Below are 15549 nucleotides of genomic sequence, written 5' to 3'. Positions count from 1 at the left end.
ATTTATATAGTATCATTAACGTAGAAAAATATCCCAAAGTGCTTTCCAGAGGCATAATCCAAAAATGGACACAAGGCCAAGGAAGGAGATATTATGAGGGGTGACCAAAAGCCTGGTCAAAGAGGTGGATTTAAGGAGTAGAGGGAGATGGACAGGTTTAGGGAGCAGTTTATAGAGCATGGGGCCTAGTGGCTGAAGGTACAACCGCCAATAGTAGTGTGAAGGGAACAGGGAGGAGCAAGGGGTCAGAGTTAGAGGAACGGAGAAGTCAGGAGGGAAGGTTAGCAGGCCTGGGGGAGGTTATAGGGATAGTGAGGAGCAAGGCCATGAAGGTATTTTTTAAACATGACAAGAATTTTAAATTTGAGATATTGGGGAGCCAATGTAAGTCAGTGAGGATGGGTCAGTGGGATTTGATGCAGGATAGGTTATCAACAGCAGATTTATGGATGCATTGAAGTTTATGGGGGTGGAGGATCGAAGGCTGACCAGGAGACAATGGGAATAGTTGAATCTGGAGGTGACAAAAAACATGGATGAGAGTTTCAGCATCTTCAGGGCATTAGAAGAGAGAAAATTAGCCTGCGGCTCTGACTTTGCTCAGGACAACTATTTCAGCACAGACCAAGAATCAACTCTCACACCTATCTATATGGCTCTGAGACTGAGTAAACTCAATCAACCATTTGAGTAGATTTGGCTGACCAATTTTGTGTCCAAAATTAACCCTGGTCAAAGTCGCTAACATCATCCTTTGTAATTGCGATAGTGGTGTGCTGTGCCTCCTTGCTGCCATTCAACGTGCTCCTCCACCGTTTCTGCAGCAGCCTACCTCCAGAGCACCATTCTTGCTTGGTTCTATTCCTTCCTTTCCCAGCATATCCATTCCATCCCCCTCCCCAGCTGCTAGTTCAAATTGAATCCAATTTCAGTGTCCTGATCTGAGCTTCAAACCTCATATCCTATCAATTGGCAACACAGTCTATTTCCACTGAACAACTTTGCCTACTTCCACCCTTACTTCATTGCCACCACTGAGAAAACCCTTATCCATGCCTTTGTTACCTCCAGGCTTGACCTCTCCAAAACTCTCCTCCATGGTCACCCGAGATAAACTTCATCCGAAACTCTTCTACTCTGATCTTCTCACACACTAAGTCCTGTTCCCCTATCACCCCTGTCCACAACTAGAAGAGAGCAGGGTAATGGGATTATTTTTGGATTACATAGCAAAGAGCTGGCACAGACATGGTGGGTTTAATGTCCTCTGTCTGTACTGTAAAATTCGATCAATCATTTAAAAAAATCAGTTTTTCTGCTTCTCTTTCACAAAGTCTTCCTCTTTATTTCAATTTGGTGACATTGAAACAATTTTTAATAGGGTCCTAAAGAAACCCCAGCAAGTTGGTTCCCATCAAAAATGCTGGCAAGCATATGCCATATCATATAGTTTTATTCTGCAAAGACTTACATTTGAGGGGATGCCCAATTCACAACCTTCAATGCCAACCATAATCCCCAGCTACAGAGGTGAGCACTAAAGGCAGTATGCCATCACCTCCGGAAATCCTGGCGATAGATGAGTTTACGTTGTGCAGCAGCTGATCAACTAGCTACTTTTCACCAGCTCACAGCTCCGACTGTGACATGTATCCAATCTCCAGCTCCTAAAAGTTGGACTTCACTTCACCAGTAGATATAAAAAGTACATTGAATTTGAACATACATTATTAATAGACTTGAAAGAAAAAATTGAAAATCAATTCAAAGATCCAAAAGAGAAATTTGAAAATACATCAAGGAAAATAACAGGCAAATCATACAAATGCAGACCATCAGCTGCACATGCATGATAGCTGCAATATAAAATAGTGAAAAGGAATTAAAATTACTGCAGGACAAAAGAACCATAAAATGGACCCCAACTAGGGGGAAACCTAGTCTGCACAGACAGCATGTGCATAATTTGAGACATCTTTAAACTACATAAGAAAAGCTCAAAAGAACAAAGTTGCAGGCAATTACTGTTAATTTAGTCTATGCTGGTGGTCCATGAGTAGACCTTTCAGACAAAACATGTCAGGGATTTACAACAACATACAAATAACTGAGTACAAATATGTATTTTAGCCAGAATTTAATTTTTATGGTTTTCTTGCAGTATGTTACTTTTACCTGTAAAATTTGGGTTTTTCTACATTAAAGGCACTATATAAAAGCAAGTTGTTGATGCAGTAGCAAATACCTGACCACACCCAGGAGTGCTTTTAGAACTTCCAATGTTTATTTTTTTTTTAAAACAATTTTTTTCCTCTCTTCTGGCATAGGTTTCTGTACCACTGACAACTTGTACCCAAGTGGTCATTCTTTAAGTGAGCTAAAACAATGGATATCAGCAAACTAATGGAAACAAACCTGAGCAATTTAAGATCCATTTTCCGAAGGGGTCACAGAGCAGCAATCAGAAGTGGAAACCTGGCCACATAAATCTCCCCATCTTGGACAAGTGGTGAACCCAGCAGAGACCAGGGATCTGTCACACAAATGAACTTTCCCACCTGTTATTGCTTACAATGTACCTAATAAAACCAGTTTGCCATACAACATTCTAGGATAGCATTTAACCCAAAACACTGAAAAAGAGATATGATGCGCCTATTTAAGTCAGGAGGAGATGACTAATTGGCCTGAGCATACCCGAGGTTGGCTAAGGACGAGTGAAAAGCGGGGAGAAAGAACAGCAGTCTCCCATGAAATCTGCTGCAGATCACTACCCACTGAGCCCTTCTGGATGTATATTTATTAAGGATAGAACCAAGTTTGGCTGAATGTTTTAAGTCAAAGAATCTGCTGACATTCATTATCCAGGCTCACATGAATAGTGACTTGCTAGGATCCCACTCAGAACCCATGAGTCATTGAACTCAGGAGTGAAAGGTTTGGGGAAGAATTATTTCTCTTATCAGTGTGGGTTAGATTTGAACCCAAGGCCCAGAGGTGAAAGGATGTACTAATCTACATTATCCAGTTCCCAGAATGCTTTTAAAAAAAATTCTCTTGCCTACCAATTTGCTTCTCCCTTTCTCTCAAAGGTATTTATTACTCCTTCATTTGGGGGGTAGAATTCCATAGGCACCTTTTGATGTCCTGTGGAGGTAGTGATTATTCATGTGAACCTGGAGTGCGCTTAACTGACTGCAATACATCACAGCAATCCAAAAACTTCCAGCAAAAGTCACTGGACAGCAATCACAGCTTGGTCAATTTTAGCCCTCTGCCAAACTCAACAGCAGTGAAGCAAAGTGCACACCATCTAAGATCCATTAACAGATTAAATCAGGAAGCTTAGTGATCTGCAGAGCTCAACTCCTCACCACATAAACCTGCCGAATCATTGTAACAGCTCCCTCATTTTTCTTCCGCTTATATTCTGCAGTTTTACCCCAATTTTATACAGAATGCCTTTCAATATCTATTTAATAATTGCTTCATTTCTGAGAATATAGGTTCCTTAGCTTTACTTCATAGCATTCAATAATGAATGTGAAATTATTCTGGTTGCGCATCAGAATTCTCTTCATTGCTGTTTTGAGTCACCACTCATGAACAAAATACTTTTATCAGTGATCTCATAAGGGAGGGGTAGAGAGAAATTTTTTTAATGAAACAAAAGTGAAGCCATTTAATGCAGTAAGCCAACCAGTTCCCCAACTTCATGCAATACTGCCAATATATAAAATGATATGCGCCAAGGCTCTAATAGTTTAAAAAAAACTAATCACAACTGGCCCACATATTCTGCTGCACTTTGCTTTGCTATATAGTCGCCAATGACAGGATGTTTAAGAGTCATGTGGGAATTCACAAAGTGAAACGGTCAATTTAATGTAACTATTGCAATAGTTACATTCAAGATACACTTGTAGTGTATTTGAGCATCATTCTGAACTCAGCCTTGCATATAAAGTATAATTAACTTTTCAAGTTTGGTATTGAGTGCTCAATTTTTTTTTATTAAAGTTCTGTAACAGAATATCACCACAGGGTTACAGGAATCTGCAAAAATTATTAATGCTCTTCTGCGATATCACCGCGTGGTTTTTATTGGTAGATACTCAAGGTCCCAACTTCATCATCCTTGGTTCTGAATTTTGCCAGATTGATTTTACAATAGCTTCTGTGTCAATTTCAGCCAGTTTGGTGTTTCCATCCAATTCCCCAGCCTTCCAGCGTGATTTTCTGCACTCCAAACACCACTCCTTCATTTTCCCATCTTTGTAATCATCTGCCACACTATTGCAATGAAGTACAAAATCACCATTGCTCAACCATGACACCTCTTGATCACAACCTGTGTTAAAAAAGTGCAGCATAATGCAATATTGATTTTTTGGAGCACATTAACTTAAAGGTTAATCTGTTCACCAGGTAACTAAACAGAGCAGCCACAACTGTTTTACCCAAGTGAACAGATGACCATTTCATTTTTAACACATCATTTTACACACAAGTCACACTGTGCATTTTATTAGCACAAGCACAACTGTGATCTGCGCTGTTAACAGTGCACATTGCAATTAGAATTGTGTATCGAGAATGATGAACTGGTTACTCATGAGAAAACAACTGCCTGGAAAAGGATAACCAGTGTATTTTCCTCCTAACCTTGAAGGCCCTTTTTAAAAGAGAAAGTTTAACATTACACAAGTTTAACAAAGACGATTTTTTACAACAAAGTTCAACCCAATTTTTTTTAATAGTTTGTTGCATATACAGATGGCTCATCCATACACTCAACCAATTACAGTACTTTGTTTTTTCTGCTCAGATTAGAGCTTTATGTTCAAGTCCAATTTTACATGCTTCTAGATTTTTGTTTTTACTGAATTTGTCTCATCAGTGCTTACAATTTCACTGTATCCAAATTTTTTTTTAAAAAAAAACCGACTTGTACATAGAGAGCTTAAAAAAGGGCACTGAGGGCATTGCCATTTTCAGCAGCAATGGAATATCATTGACTCTTGTATAGCCAAAATCCCAATCAAAACCAGAGGTGGTGGCTACAGGCAAGACACCTCAATTTTTAAACTTAATGTCTCCACTTATATTTAGATCACATATCCCTTGAATTTGTAGAACAGCAAATAAACTTGCTATTCAATACAGAAGGCTAGAAGGCTTTCATATCAAAGTGCTATTTATGCATTTACAAATACACATCTGCCATTATGTAGTGTTATGTTCTGTGTCCGATAGTCTACATCTGAATACAATCATTTTTAATCTTGGCGTGAACAGGAAAATTTGGAGACGATTTTGCGAGTTATCCACCTGCCGTGTCTTATTTACATTAAAAATGAACTTGAAATGTGGAAAACCAGACTAATACTAACACTATTATGGATGTAAACACTGGAGGAGCCTGCTAGCCTAAACTACAGATGTGCTGAAATTATCCCAGAAGCCAATGATTTCCTTGCCTGAAATGAAATCAAGGAATAAGCTGTCAACATGACATTTCCCCTCGCTTTTCAGGTTCCTATGGTTTGGAGATATTTATTTTTGTTAACACTAGTCTCTCTCTCTCAGGCCGATGTTCCTCTGAAACTTTTGTTTTTCTTTTCCAGAGGGCTCTCATGATCAAATTCCCACTTCTCTGGTTATTTTGTCCATTCCATGTAGTAGGAAGTTGAGTGGATTTTGTGGATGATGAGAACTGATTTTTTTTTTTGTTTGGAACCACTACTGGAAGGAACAACACAAGCTTTCACTACAACCAGTCACACAGTACAATGAATCAAAAGCGAACTCAATTCATTCCTGGGGCAGAACCACCAAAATTAAATGAAGTTGGCACTACTGGAGCATTGAACTTGTATCCACCATGTTTTTCAATCATTTTGGACTCTGCAATAAGAGAAAAAAAAAATCAAATAAGCTTTCTTTAAGCCCAAGTTTTAAAATCAGATTGTACTGGAAGGGGAACAATATTTTAAAACATTTTTTTTTAAATTCCAACACTCAGGTTTCCAGGAATTAAAGGTACAGAAAGTTCAACAATTACCACTGTTTTATATTGTTCATCAGTTCACACACACTTCCAATTGAAAGGTCATCATTGTGGAATGGTGATTCTACTTACAAGGACCAAAATTTTCCAACACATTTTCAATTATAACATAATAGGTAATATTCAAACGAGTGAGGAACCCCTTGATAAGATCAGATTACATAAATACCTAGAGCAGCTCGTCTCTGATCTGCAAGAGTTCCAATGTCTTGCAACTGCTTCCTATGCTCATCAGTAAGATTACATGTTAGGGCTTGGTACCAGGTTGGATCACAGTTTTGAATAGCTGGAAAAGAAAAATCAGACTGATGACACTGTACACTGAGCTACTATACTCTTTGAACTGTATCAATACCGTTGCAGTCATCACAAACAATAATGAAATACTAAGCAACAGATTTTTGAAATTCTAGCTGCAACCAATTTGTACAAGTCTCATTGAAATAAACAGAAGTACAACAGTACAATTTTAGAGTACAGTCTATAAACTCGAATACTATTGGTTATACAAAGTCAAAGTACAGTCAGGTGATAAATATTAATTCAACTGCTAGTTTCTGGATAAAAAATTCAAAACTGAATATCTAATGACACTCCTAGAGCACTTATTACTTTTTTTAAAAAAGGTCACAGCACAATATGGAACCATCTTTTTCCTAAACCCCCACAATACTGAATGAACTACATTGGTGGCACAAGTTGATAAAAGACATTTTCTCTCTTCACATTCCCAGCTGAGAATGTGTCCACATGTCTCAACAGTCTCTAGTGCAGAGGGTCAGTGAACCAACATATTACTGGAGCTTCTCTGGAGATACCAGTTGTTTAAGCCAGGGTGTCCAAACTTGTGTCTTTGTGGGCCATATCAGTGGATACCAAGGAATCTCAGGTGCCACATATAGTTTATTTCTGTGTCCCCATTAATCTGCATATATCTCAAGTTGCTGGTATTACTTGGAATTGTAACCGAGTATTTATCCACCAATGAGGCAACAGCACCAAATACAGCCCCTCCCTAATCTCCCTGGCCCACAAAATTAAAACAAGGCAAATCAATAAGAAATATGTGCAGTTAGGATTGAATTGCTTGGGTTTCAAGGACGAGATTGCCAGTACTTGAAGGCCACAGGCTCGACTTTCCTGGTTGCAACTTTTTTGTTAAAATAAAAATGCATAAAACTCCAAATAACGAACAATTAAAATGTGCTCTTGCACATTTGATGTTCTTAAGCCATGACTTTGATAAATTCCTATATTTAAGACAGAGCATCAGAAGAACCAAAAAAGCAGTCTCAAAGTTGGAATTATTACTTAAATTATATTCATATATATCAACAGAGCCACCGATTAGGGTGCTACAACTGGCCTCAGTGCCCATAGGTACGAAGTGGTAGTCAGTGTTTCTGCTCCTGATTATCCACCACCTCATACTGAAAATTGAATGCGAGCACTGACTGACTTCAGGACCAGGCTCCTCCATCATGTTCTTTGGTCAAATAGCCTGCCAACATTCACCATCAAGGCTCACACATGAAAAATGACCACTAAGCCAAATAGGAGAAAATTATCAAAAGCAAAACATAGTCATACTTTGCAGTACAGTTTTGAATATCTGATATTCATCAATATTGCTGTCTTCATTATCAACAATGGTGCAGTATCCTTCAAGAGCAGTCTCCTCTGCATCATCATCTTCCCATTCTTCATCACCATCCTCCCCAGCTTGCTTTGCCAGCATTTCTAGATACTCTTGTCCATCTTCATCAATATCATCTTCATCACTGCCCAGTTCTATCAAAAATAAAACAAAATAGATAGTGGTTTCTCCAACATAAGAGATCAAGATAATTCAAAACCAATTTATATTGTAACTAGTTTGCTCAGTAATAAAGTTCAATTGTAGATTTGAATCAGTGACAGTTGAAACTCCTAATACTGTAAAGAGAAACTAATACTGATATGTAAAGTGAATGAGGTACACTGACTTCATGTGCCAGTCATATTTTCTTCCAAATTTTTTTTTGAAAAAGTATAGTTGCAATTAGTACCTTAGGTGGAGTCCTCTGCAAATCCAGGGGGGCAGTCACCAAGATGACATAGCAAGGGGATTCTTTCAGTGAATCCATTGCAGTGTTAGGAATCTGGGGACTGCTTTGTCAACAGCTTGTTTGGACAATTTAAGTTATTTCCTTTTTCTCCCCCACCCAACTAAATATTTGCTGAATGCATTGAGAGGATTGAAGTGGTAGATGCCCGCTTACTATTAACTGCACCGATACTGTGACCCCAAATTTGCAAATATATGTTTGAATCTCATTCTCTATTTTGCCTTTGTTCACCATTAACTTTTAGTTAGAACTGCTCTTACCACTAATAGAGAATACTTGAAATCATCTATGTGGCAGTTAAGACTGAATAAATTCACTACAGCCAAGTGGAATATCAACACACAAGATTATTCCAGAACTTACTGTAGCAAGTTAAAGGGATACTCAACCCCTACAACATGAACATTGTATTTTTATTGGTTTCTTCCTGTTCAGTTATTTTGTATGTCACATCTTTGCCTTAATCAATGCAATACAGGAAACACCTCCTTGACCCAGAGCAAGATTTGTAAGAGAGTAAGGGCTTTACTGGGGTGAAGGGCAGAGGTGATTGAGTAAATTGACAGCAGAAGTATTGAGGTAAATGGAGGGCTAAAGGCGAGCCAGTTTTCTTTCCATTGGCGAATGCAGAAGTAGGGGTGAAGGGAGAAGTGGGATGCGAGTGGCAAGGAATACAAGGAAATGACCAGAGATGACCTTGTCTGTGATTGAGACAATGGGAATAGAAAGGCCACATGAGATGGCAAGGTCGAAGAGGTGCAGTGAACCAACAATTTGAAGATTCTGTAACTTGCTTGTGTCTGTATATTAATTTTTCAAATAAAATACTGATGGGAATAATAAGCTGCATATTGACAGACCCGAAGTATACTAGTTTGTTTTCCAGCTGGTTCAGCACATTTATTCATTGAGTAGCTGTGAGCCATACAAGCCAGGAAGATCTCAAGTTCAATCCTTAACCTTTATTGATTTAGCTGATCTTAGCCAGGACAAGAATAGACACACTACAACTGAGCTCAGTGTCCCCGGAGAGAGTGGGAAATATAGCGATAAGGAAGAGAAATAGATAGGGCTGCCCATCCTTGCTGCTAATAGGCTTTTATGAACGATGAGGCCAGGATCGGCTGGGATGCTAAGCCAGTCATGGACAAATGGCCCATCAGCATTAGCATCTCATGCATAAACAAAGGTACCAGGGGGCATCCACCACCTTTGTAACCATGCTCAGCAAGGAGTTAATACAATCAGTAGGGGAGGGAAAAAATAATGTACATTTGCATCAATACACTAAATAATCCTAATAATAAAATTACAATATTAACCTATAAAGTTATTTTTAAGTGACATGCTTCCTGTCAGCTAATGTTACAACCCTGGTCTACCTTCCAAATTGGCCATCATCTAACCCACAACACTGCTATACGGAGGGGAAAAAAAAAACTTCAGTGGCAAATATTAGCCAGTAAGCATGTGTGAAAAGTGCTGCATCACTAAGACTGTTTGTGCTGTTCAAAAACTTCTCAAGCTTTGCTTTCCTGGTTTATGACACCATCCTAACCTTGTGTAGTACAGCTTTGAACACACTCCAAGCCATCTGTTCTCTAGGCACCATGTATAAAATTTCTATAATCCTCCCTTGCTGTTACTACATTATTACTACAAGAGGAAGGCAATTGCCTAATCAAGGCACAAGCTTTTTTACACTAATAGTTCTTGATAAATACATGGAGTTGGGCTCAATTAATTCAATACCAGAATTCAGAGGATAACGACTAACTATCAGCATGAAGCTGTCATAGTTTATGATATTGTCTGATTCACTGATCAGATTAGCTTTGTAACTCATTCCCAGGAATCTAATATTCTAAATAGATATGAAAATTCAGGCAGAAACTATAAATTTAGTCAGAAATCATAGTCATACCATTTTCATCATCTTCTCCATCCTCATCATCATCACTGTCGTTTTCATGCTCTGCACGGCAAGCATAGGCTCTCTTCAGTCCACCAAAGAGAAGGGTAAGAGCTGGTAGAATCTGTCCTGCAACCTGGTTCACAATTTGTGGTCTCTGTTCAAGTTCAATCAATGCACAGAGGCCGAGGACACACATTTTCCGATCATGTAAACTGGATAAAAGGAACCAGAGTTTGTTGTATGTGGTACATGTTAAAAAAAGATAGTAAGTAGTTCACTACTTATAAATTAAACTGGGGGAAAATGCAACTCCTCTAACAAGCGTAGGCAATTATACTCAGTAAAAATGCCAATTTAGTTGTATGGTTAAGTCAACTGATCAAGTGCATGGATCTAAGCCATTACACATCCCGAGTGCAGTTCGAAAATACTATAATCCGTTACAGCAGTGAAATGTGAGGAAGTGACCGAGGCAAGTAACGCAAAACTTTGACTCGGTACCTCCCATCCAGGTGATTTTCCACTATTCTCAGGAAAGTTGGCACACCCCACAAACCGTGCTTCAATTAGCACTGATCTTCATTTCTCTGAACTAATTAAAAACGGAAGCTATGGCTCCAATGGCAAGGGGAATATCAAGTCATATTGGCTGAGGTTCCTAGGTTTATGCTGAATCAGGTCTCAGCTCAGGGTTCTCTAATTTGGGTTATGGGGTGGGGGGGGTGGGGATGGAAGAAAGACAAGATTCCTACTCTGATCAATATTAAGTGACCCTGGTATTAGTTGCATGTGCACGAACAGAACTGTTCTTGGTTATAAGTTATAGAATACAAATAGAAAGTTTTTAAGAACAAGATAAAAAATGGGGAAGACAAATATGTACCCAAAGTCAAAAGAAGGGAGTACGGTAAGAAAAAGCCAAGGTGGCTGACTGGTCATGTACAAAGACAAATAAGATGTAAACAAAAATGTTTCTACAATCTAAAGGCATCTAATTCTCAACTAAACACAGTTATGCAGAAGGAACAGCTAAAGAAAACAAAGGCTGCTATCAGATCAGCTAACAGGATAATGGAAAAGAGGAATGTAGACAATTGCGAAAGGAATGGGAAAAGTTCTCTCAGTTACGTGAAGAGTCAGAGAACTGTCAAAGATTATATTGGGCCATTGAAGGATGCTCAAGGACAGGTTACAAAGGACTCACTGGGTACGGTGGAAATATTAAATGAGTACTTTGCATTGTCTTCACTCTTGAAGATGATGCTTGATTGTTATAATTTAATGATGTTAATATTAAAACTAGTAATATTAACATAGGTGAACACAATGTTTTAGATAGAAGTAAGAACCTGAAAATAGATAAGAGCAGCCGGACCGAAGGTTATCCACCCGAGGGTCCTCAGGGAGATGGGACACGTCCTCTGCGAGCCCCTTACCTGCATTTTTAATAGCTCACTGCACCCTGGACAGTTCCCGCATAGTGGAAGGAAGCTAACGCAGACCCCATTTAACAAGGGAGACAAGATGGATCCGGGTAACTATAGGCCCATTAATTTGACATCAATAATAGGAAAAATGCCTGAGGGAATCATTAGGAATGCAACATATGGTTACTTGGATAGAGGGGGACATATTAGGGACACCCAACATGGCTTAAAAAAAAAATTCATGTCTTACAAATTTGATTATATTTTTTTGAAGAAGTCACAAAGATGGTGGATGAAGGAAGCCCAGTAGACAATGTCTGGCTGTTTTTCTAAGTTATGATACTATATAAGCTGTTGTTGGAGAGAAAACTCAGAAGGGGAAAGGAAAATATAATCGGAAAATGTAAATCTACAAGGTCTACGTTCCACCAATTGATCCAGGGCTGGTGGAATGGAGATGAAATTTAATGCAGAGAAGCACAAAGTGATACATTTTGGCAGGAAGAATGAGAAGAGGCAATATAAACTAAATGGTACAATTCTAAAGGGGTGCAGGAATAGAGACACCTGGGGGTATATGCGCACAAATCTTTGAAGGTGGCAGGACAGGTTGAGAAAACAGTTTAAAAAAATACGGGATCCTGGGTTTTATAAACAGAGGCAGAGAGTACAAAAGGAAGGTAATTATGTTGAACCTTCATAAAACATTGGTTCGGCCACAACTGGAGTATAGTGTCCAATTCTGGGCATCGCGCTTTAGGAAGGATGCGAAGGCCTTAAGAGAGGGTGCAAAAAAAATTTACTAGAACGGTTCCAGGGATGAGGGACTTCAGTTACATGGACACACTGGAGAAGCTGGGGTTGTTCTCCTTACAGCAGAGACGGTTGAGAGGAGATTTGATCTAAGTGTTCAAAATCATGAAGGGTTTAGATAAAGTAAATGAAGAGAAACGGGTTGAGAACCAGAGGACACAGATTTAAGGTGATTGGCAAAAGAACCAAAGGCGACATGAGGAAAAACTTTATGCAGCGAGTAGCAATGATGTAGAATGCGCTGCCTGAAAGGGTGATGGAAGCAGATTCAATAGTGGCTTTCAAAAAGGAATTGGATAGATACTTGAAGGGAAAAAAATTGCAGGGCTATGGGACTAACTGGATTGCTCTTATGAAGAGCTGGCACAGACTTGATGGGCCGAATGGCCTCCTTCTGTATTTTAACCATTTTATAATTCAATTTGCAGTCTTCCTAATACCCCAAAAAAAGCACTCTCTCATTTGTGGAAGGCACCCATTACCACAATCCACCAACCCACATTCTACTTAAACCTCGTCCCACTAATCAGCTATAGGGTATGTACAAGTCATGGTAGCCAACCCCCCTTTCACATAAAAGCAGCACATTTCCCGACTGCTCTGGCAAATTTCGGAAACTCAGCAAGTCTTGCCACTCCAGGATACAAATCTAATGCATTAACTCATTGTGACCAATTTGCACAGATCATTAAATGTCAAATAGCACACTATAGTACAATATTTTCACTACTTTTAACAGCCTCAATAAAGAACAAATTGGACTCCTATTTGGTTTCCTCTAAATTTTGTGGTACAGCGAACCTTACCCTAAAAAGCAGTCTACATCATTCAGCCACTGGTTAACAAACTGTGTGGTGATTGGCTCTGTGTTGTTGGGAAAGTGGAGGTTTTCCAAGGTACTCAGCAACAGGAGTGGGTTGTAGTACAAAGCAGCAATGGCAACTTGCAGACACATAGTTCTTAGTTCACTGGTCTTGACTTCTCTGGTCAGCCTCTCAAGTGCTGCTTCCACAAACAGAGGTATACACTAGAAAAAAAAAATTCATTTTGTAACCTCAAAGGTGAAGTATACTTAAGAGGGAAGTTAACAAAATTTGAGAGAATGTCCTACAACTTGTCAAGACTTCAAAATATCAAGTTACTGAGGCAACAAATTATCGGTACTGAAAGTTTGCAGACAAGGTACAAAATAGGCAGTTCTTAGTGTTATGAATTAATTATTCAGGTTTGGGTGAATTGCCAAAATATCTTTAAGTTAATAGGTGACCACTTACAGTCCTACAAATGGAACATGTGGACAATTTTAAGCTTTTTAAAAAAAAATCTCTCCCCACCTAAGATGCAAACAACTTTGGTATCTTGCCTCACTGGCCACTCTTTATACGTACACCTTGACAGCAAGCGTTAGGAAGTACTCAGACTGTGGAGGACATCATAAGCAAACCCGATCATGTTTTCCCTCGACATCTGCACACTCTCTCTAGCGGTGGTCAGTAGTAGCAATGGGAGTGAACCAATTGTATCGTCACAAAAACTAACATTGATTAATACAGTATAGGAGACCAACTTGGGGCTTTACAAGTATGTATAGCCCACTTTTACACTGGGCAATGCTTTTACCCACAAGTCATCAGGGAGCTGAACATGTTTATTTTCAACTGGAATCCAATCCAAATGACTATGAGCCTTATTTGAGGTGGTGAAGCATTAAATTAAGGATTGGTAAAGCTTCTACACTCTCCTACGACTAGCAGTTTTAAAGAAAAACTTAAAAAAGCTTCAGCATTTTATTTTAGAGGAGGAAATAGTCTTTATCAATGTTTGAAGTCAGATTTATTGAAGGGCTGTTTAAATTCAATCAAAAATGTAATTTCCATTGTATTTTACTAACCTGGTCAATACCACGCCCTTTGCACTGTAGAATAATCACTTCTAGCAGCTTAGCTGCATGGCATTCTGCATCTTCTCCTGCATCCCCTGTTAATACCTAAAAAACAGAAATAAATTAAACCTTTCTCCCTATAAAACAGGATAAGGGAACTGATATACTAAAGGATTCATGCTGCAAAAATGGCAGCCCCATAATGATTGCCTCCTGGCAGAATGACTGAAGCTTTGAGATGGTCAGTAACCAGCTTTATTTTTTGTCTTCCACACATATCTCCTCATCTGCATACCATTCTTCAGCTGAGGGTGCAGCCGGGCAACTTGCTCCAAGGAATCTGTCAAAGTTGCTTTTAAATACTAGGAAGTGCGCAAGTACAGGACAGGATAATCCTCTCCTCCCATAAAATGTCTCAACTCTACCTCCCTCCGATAACATGGATAGAACTGAGAACTCAAATTGTAGTGGACAATCTGTCACACTGTTCTGTGGCACAATTAATTGGGTACCCCAATGTATTGGGAGTGAAATTGGTCTTTGGCAATAGTGCAAAACGGGGAACAATAAAACAGTAGTGTGTTTTACACCCTGACTGATATTTTATCCCTCACTGACTTCAATGGAAAAGAAAATCAGGTGGGATGTAAAATGGGCTGCCGATTCAACATCCTCCATTTGCACTACCACCCAAGATCAATTTCACTCCTCATTCTTATTGTCAATCGTGGTTTGAATACACCTGAAAGAAACATTTACAGTGTCGCACAGAAATAAGGCTTAATGAGTAGATATTATTTTTACAAGTTATTTTTCAAAAATCAGAACATATAAAATTAACACAAGTGATTCCTTTAATCAACACCTGGGTCTAACCAGTGACTTACCTTCACGTGAATTTATTCCACTACCTAAAACAGAAGTGATTTAATTTCTTTGCAAGCTACCCGACTTCTAATGTGACATCAAGCATCACTGCAGCACTTCCCATTACACTCCCACTGGTAAGTTTGCCCAAGAAGGTAAAGTACAATTTTTAAAATTAAGCCAACTAAAGTTTTTCTTACATAAAAAAAACTAAATTCTGTTATAGGAAAGGCACACTTTGGGGAACAATGCCATAGAGAAAACTAACATGTGTTTGCAGAGTTTGTAAGTTCCCACTCATTTTATACAAAGCGTGCGATAGAAGTTTACTTAATTTATATACCAAGTCATTCTTTAAGCACCAGTTAGGACTTACCACAAAAGCTAGTTAAGTTGATATGTGGGGCCAAAATTGATTTTGATCCAATAACAACTTTTAAGTGTTAATTATATGTACCCTATCTCAT

At 38.9% G+C, this 15549-nt stretch overlaps 1 protein-coding gene across 1 annotated transcript in view; it reads right to left on the bottom strand.

Moving 5' to 3' along the window:
* Positions 1-3985: 3985 nt before the first annotated feature.
* The window catches only part of ipo7 (importin 7), a 60469-nt gene continuing 48905 nt past the window's right edge, over positions 3986-15549 (bottom strand). Inside the window, exons 20-25 of the mRNA XM_067993969.1 lie at positions 14225-14320; positions 13140-13360; positions 10103-10305; positions 7661-7861; positions 6240-6356; positions 3986-5907 (exon numbers count right to left, since the gene is read on the bottom strand). Of these exons, the coding sequence (XP_067850070.1) occupies positions 5810-5907; positions 6240-6356; positions 7661-7861; positions 10103-10305; positions 13140-13360; positions 14225-14320 (936 nt within the window). The 3' untranslated portion in view covers positions 3986-5809. The remainder of the gene's footprint in view (positions 5908-6239; positions 6357-7660; positions 7862-10102; positions 10306-13139; positions 13361-14224; positions 14321-15549) is intronic.

This window comes from Heptranchias perlo, chromosome 12 (assembly GCF_035084215.1).
Source record: "Heptranchias perlo isolate sHepPer1 chromosome 12, sHepPer1.hap1, whole genome shotgun sequence".
In the NCBI taxonomy this organism is placed as follows: domain Eukaryota; kingdom Metazoa; phylum Chordata; class Chondrichthyes; order Hexanchiformes; family Hexanchidae; genus Heptranchias; species Heptranchias perlo.
The sequence above is the reverse complement of the archived record's forward strand: the minus strand, read 5'-3'. Positions and strand labels throughout refer to the sequence as shown.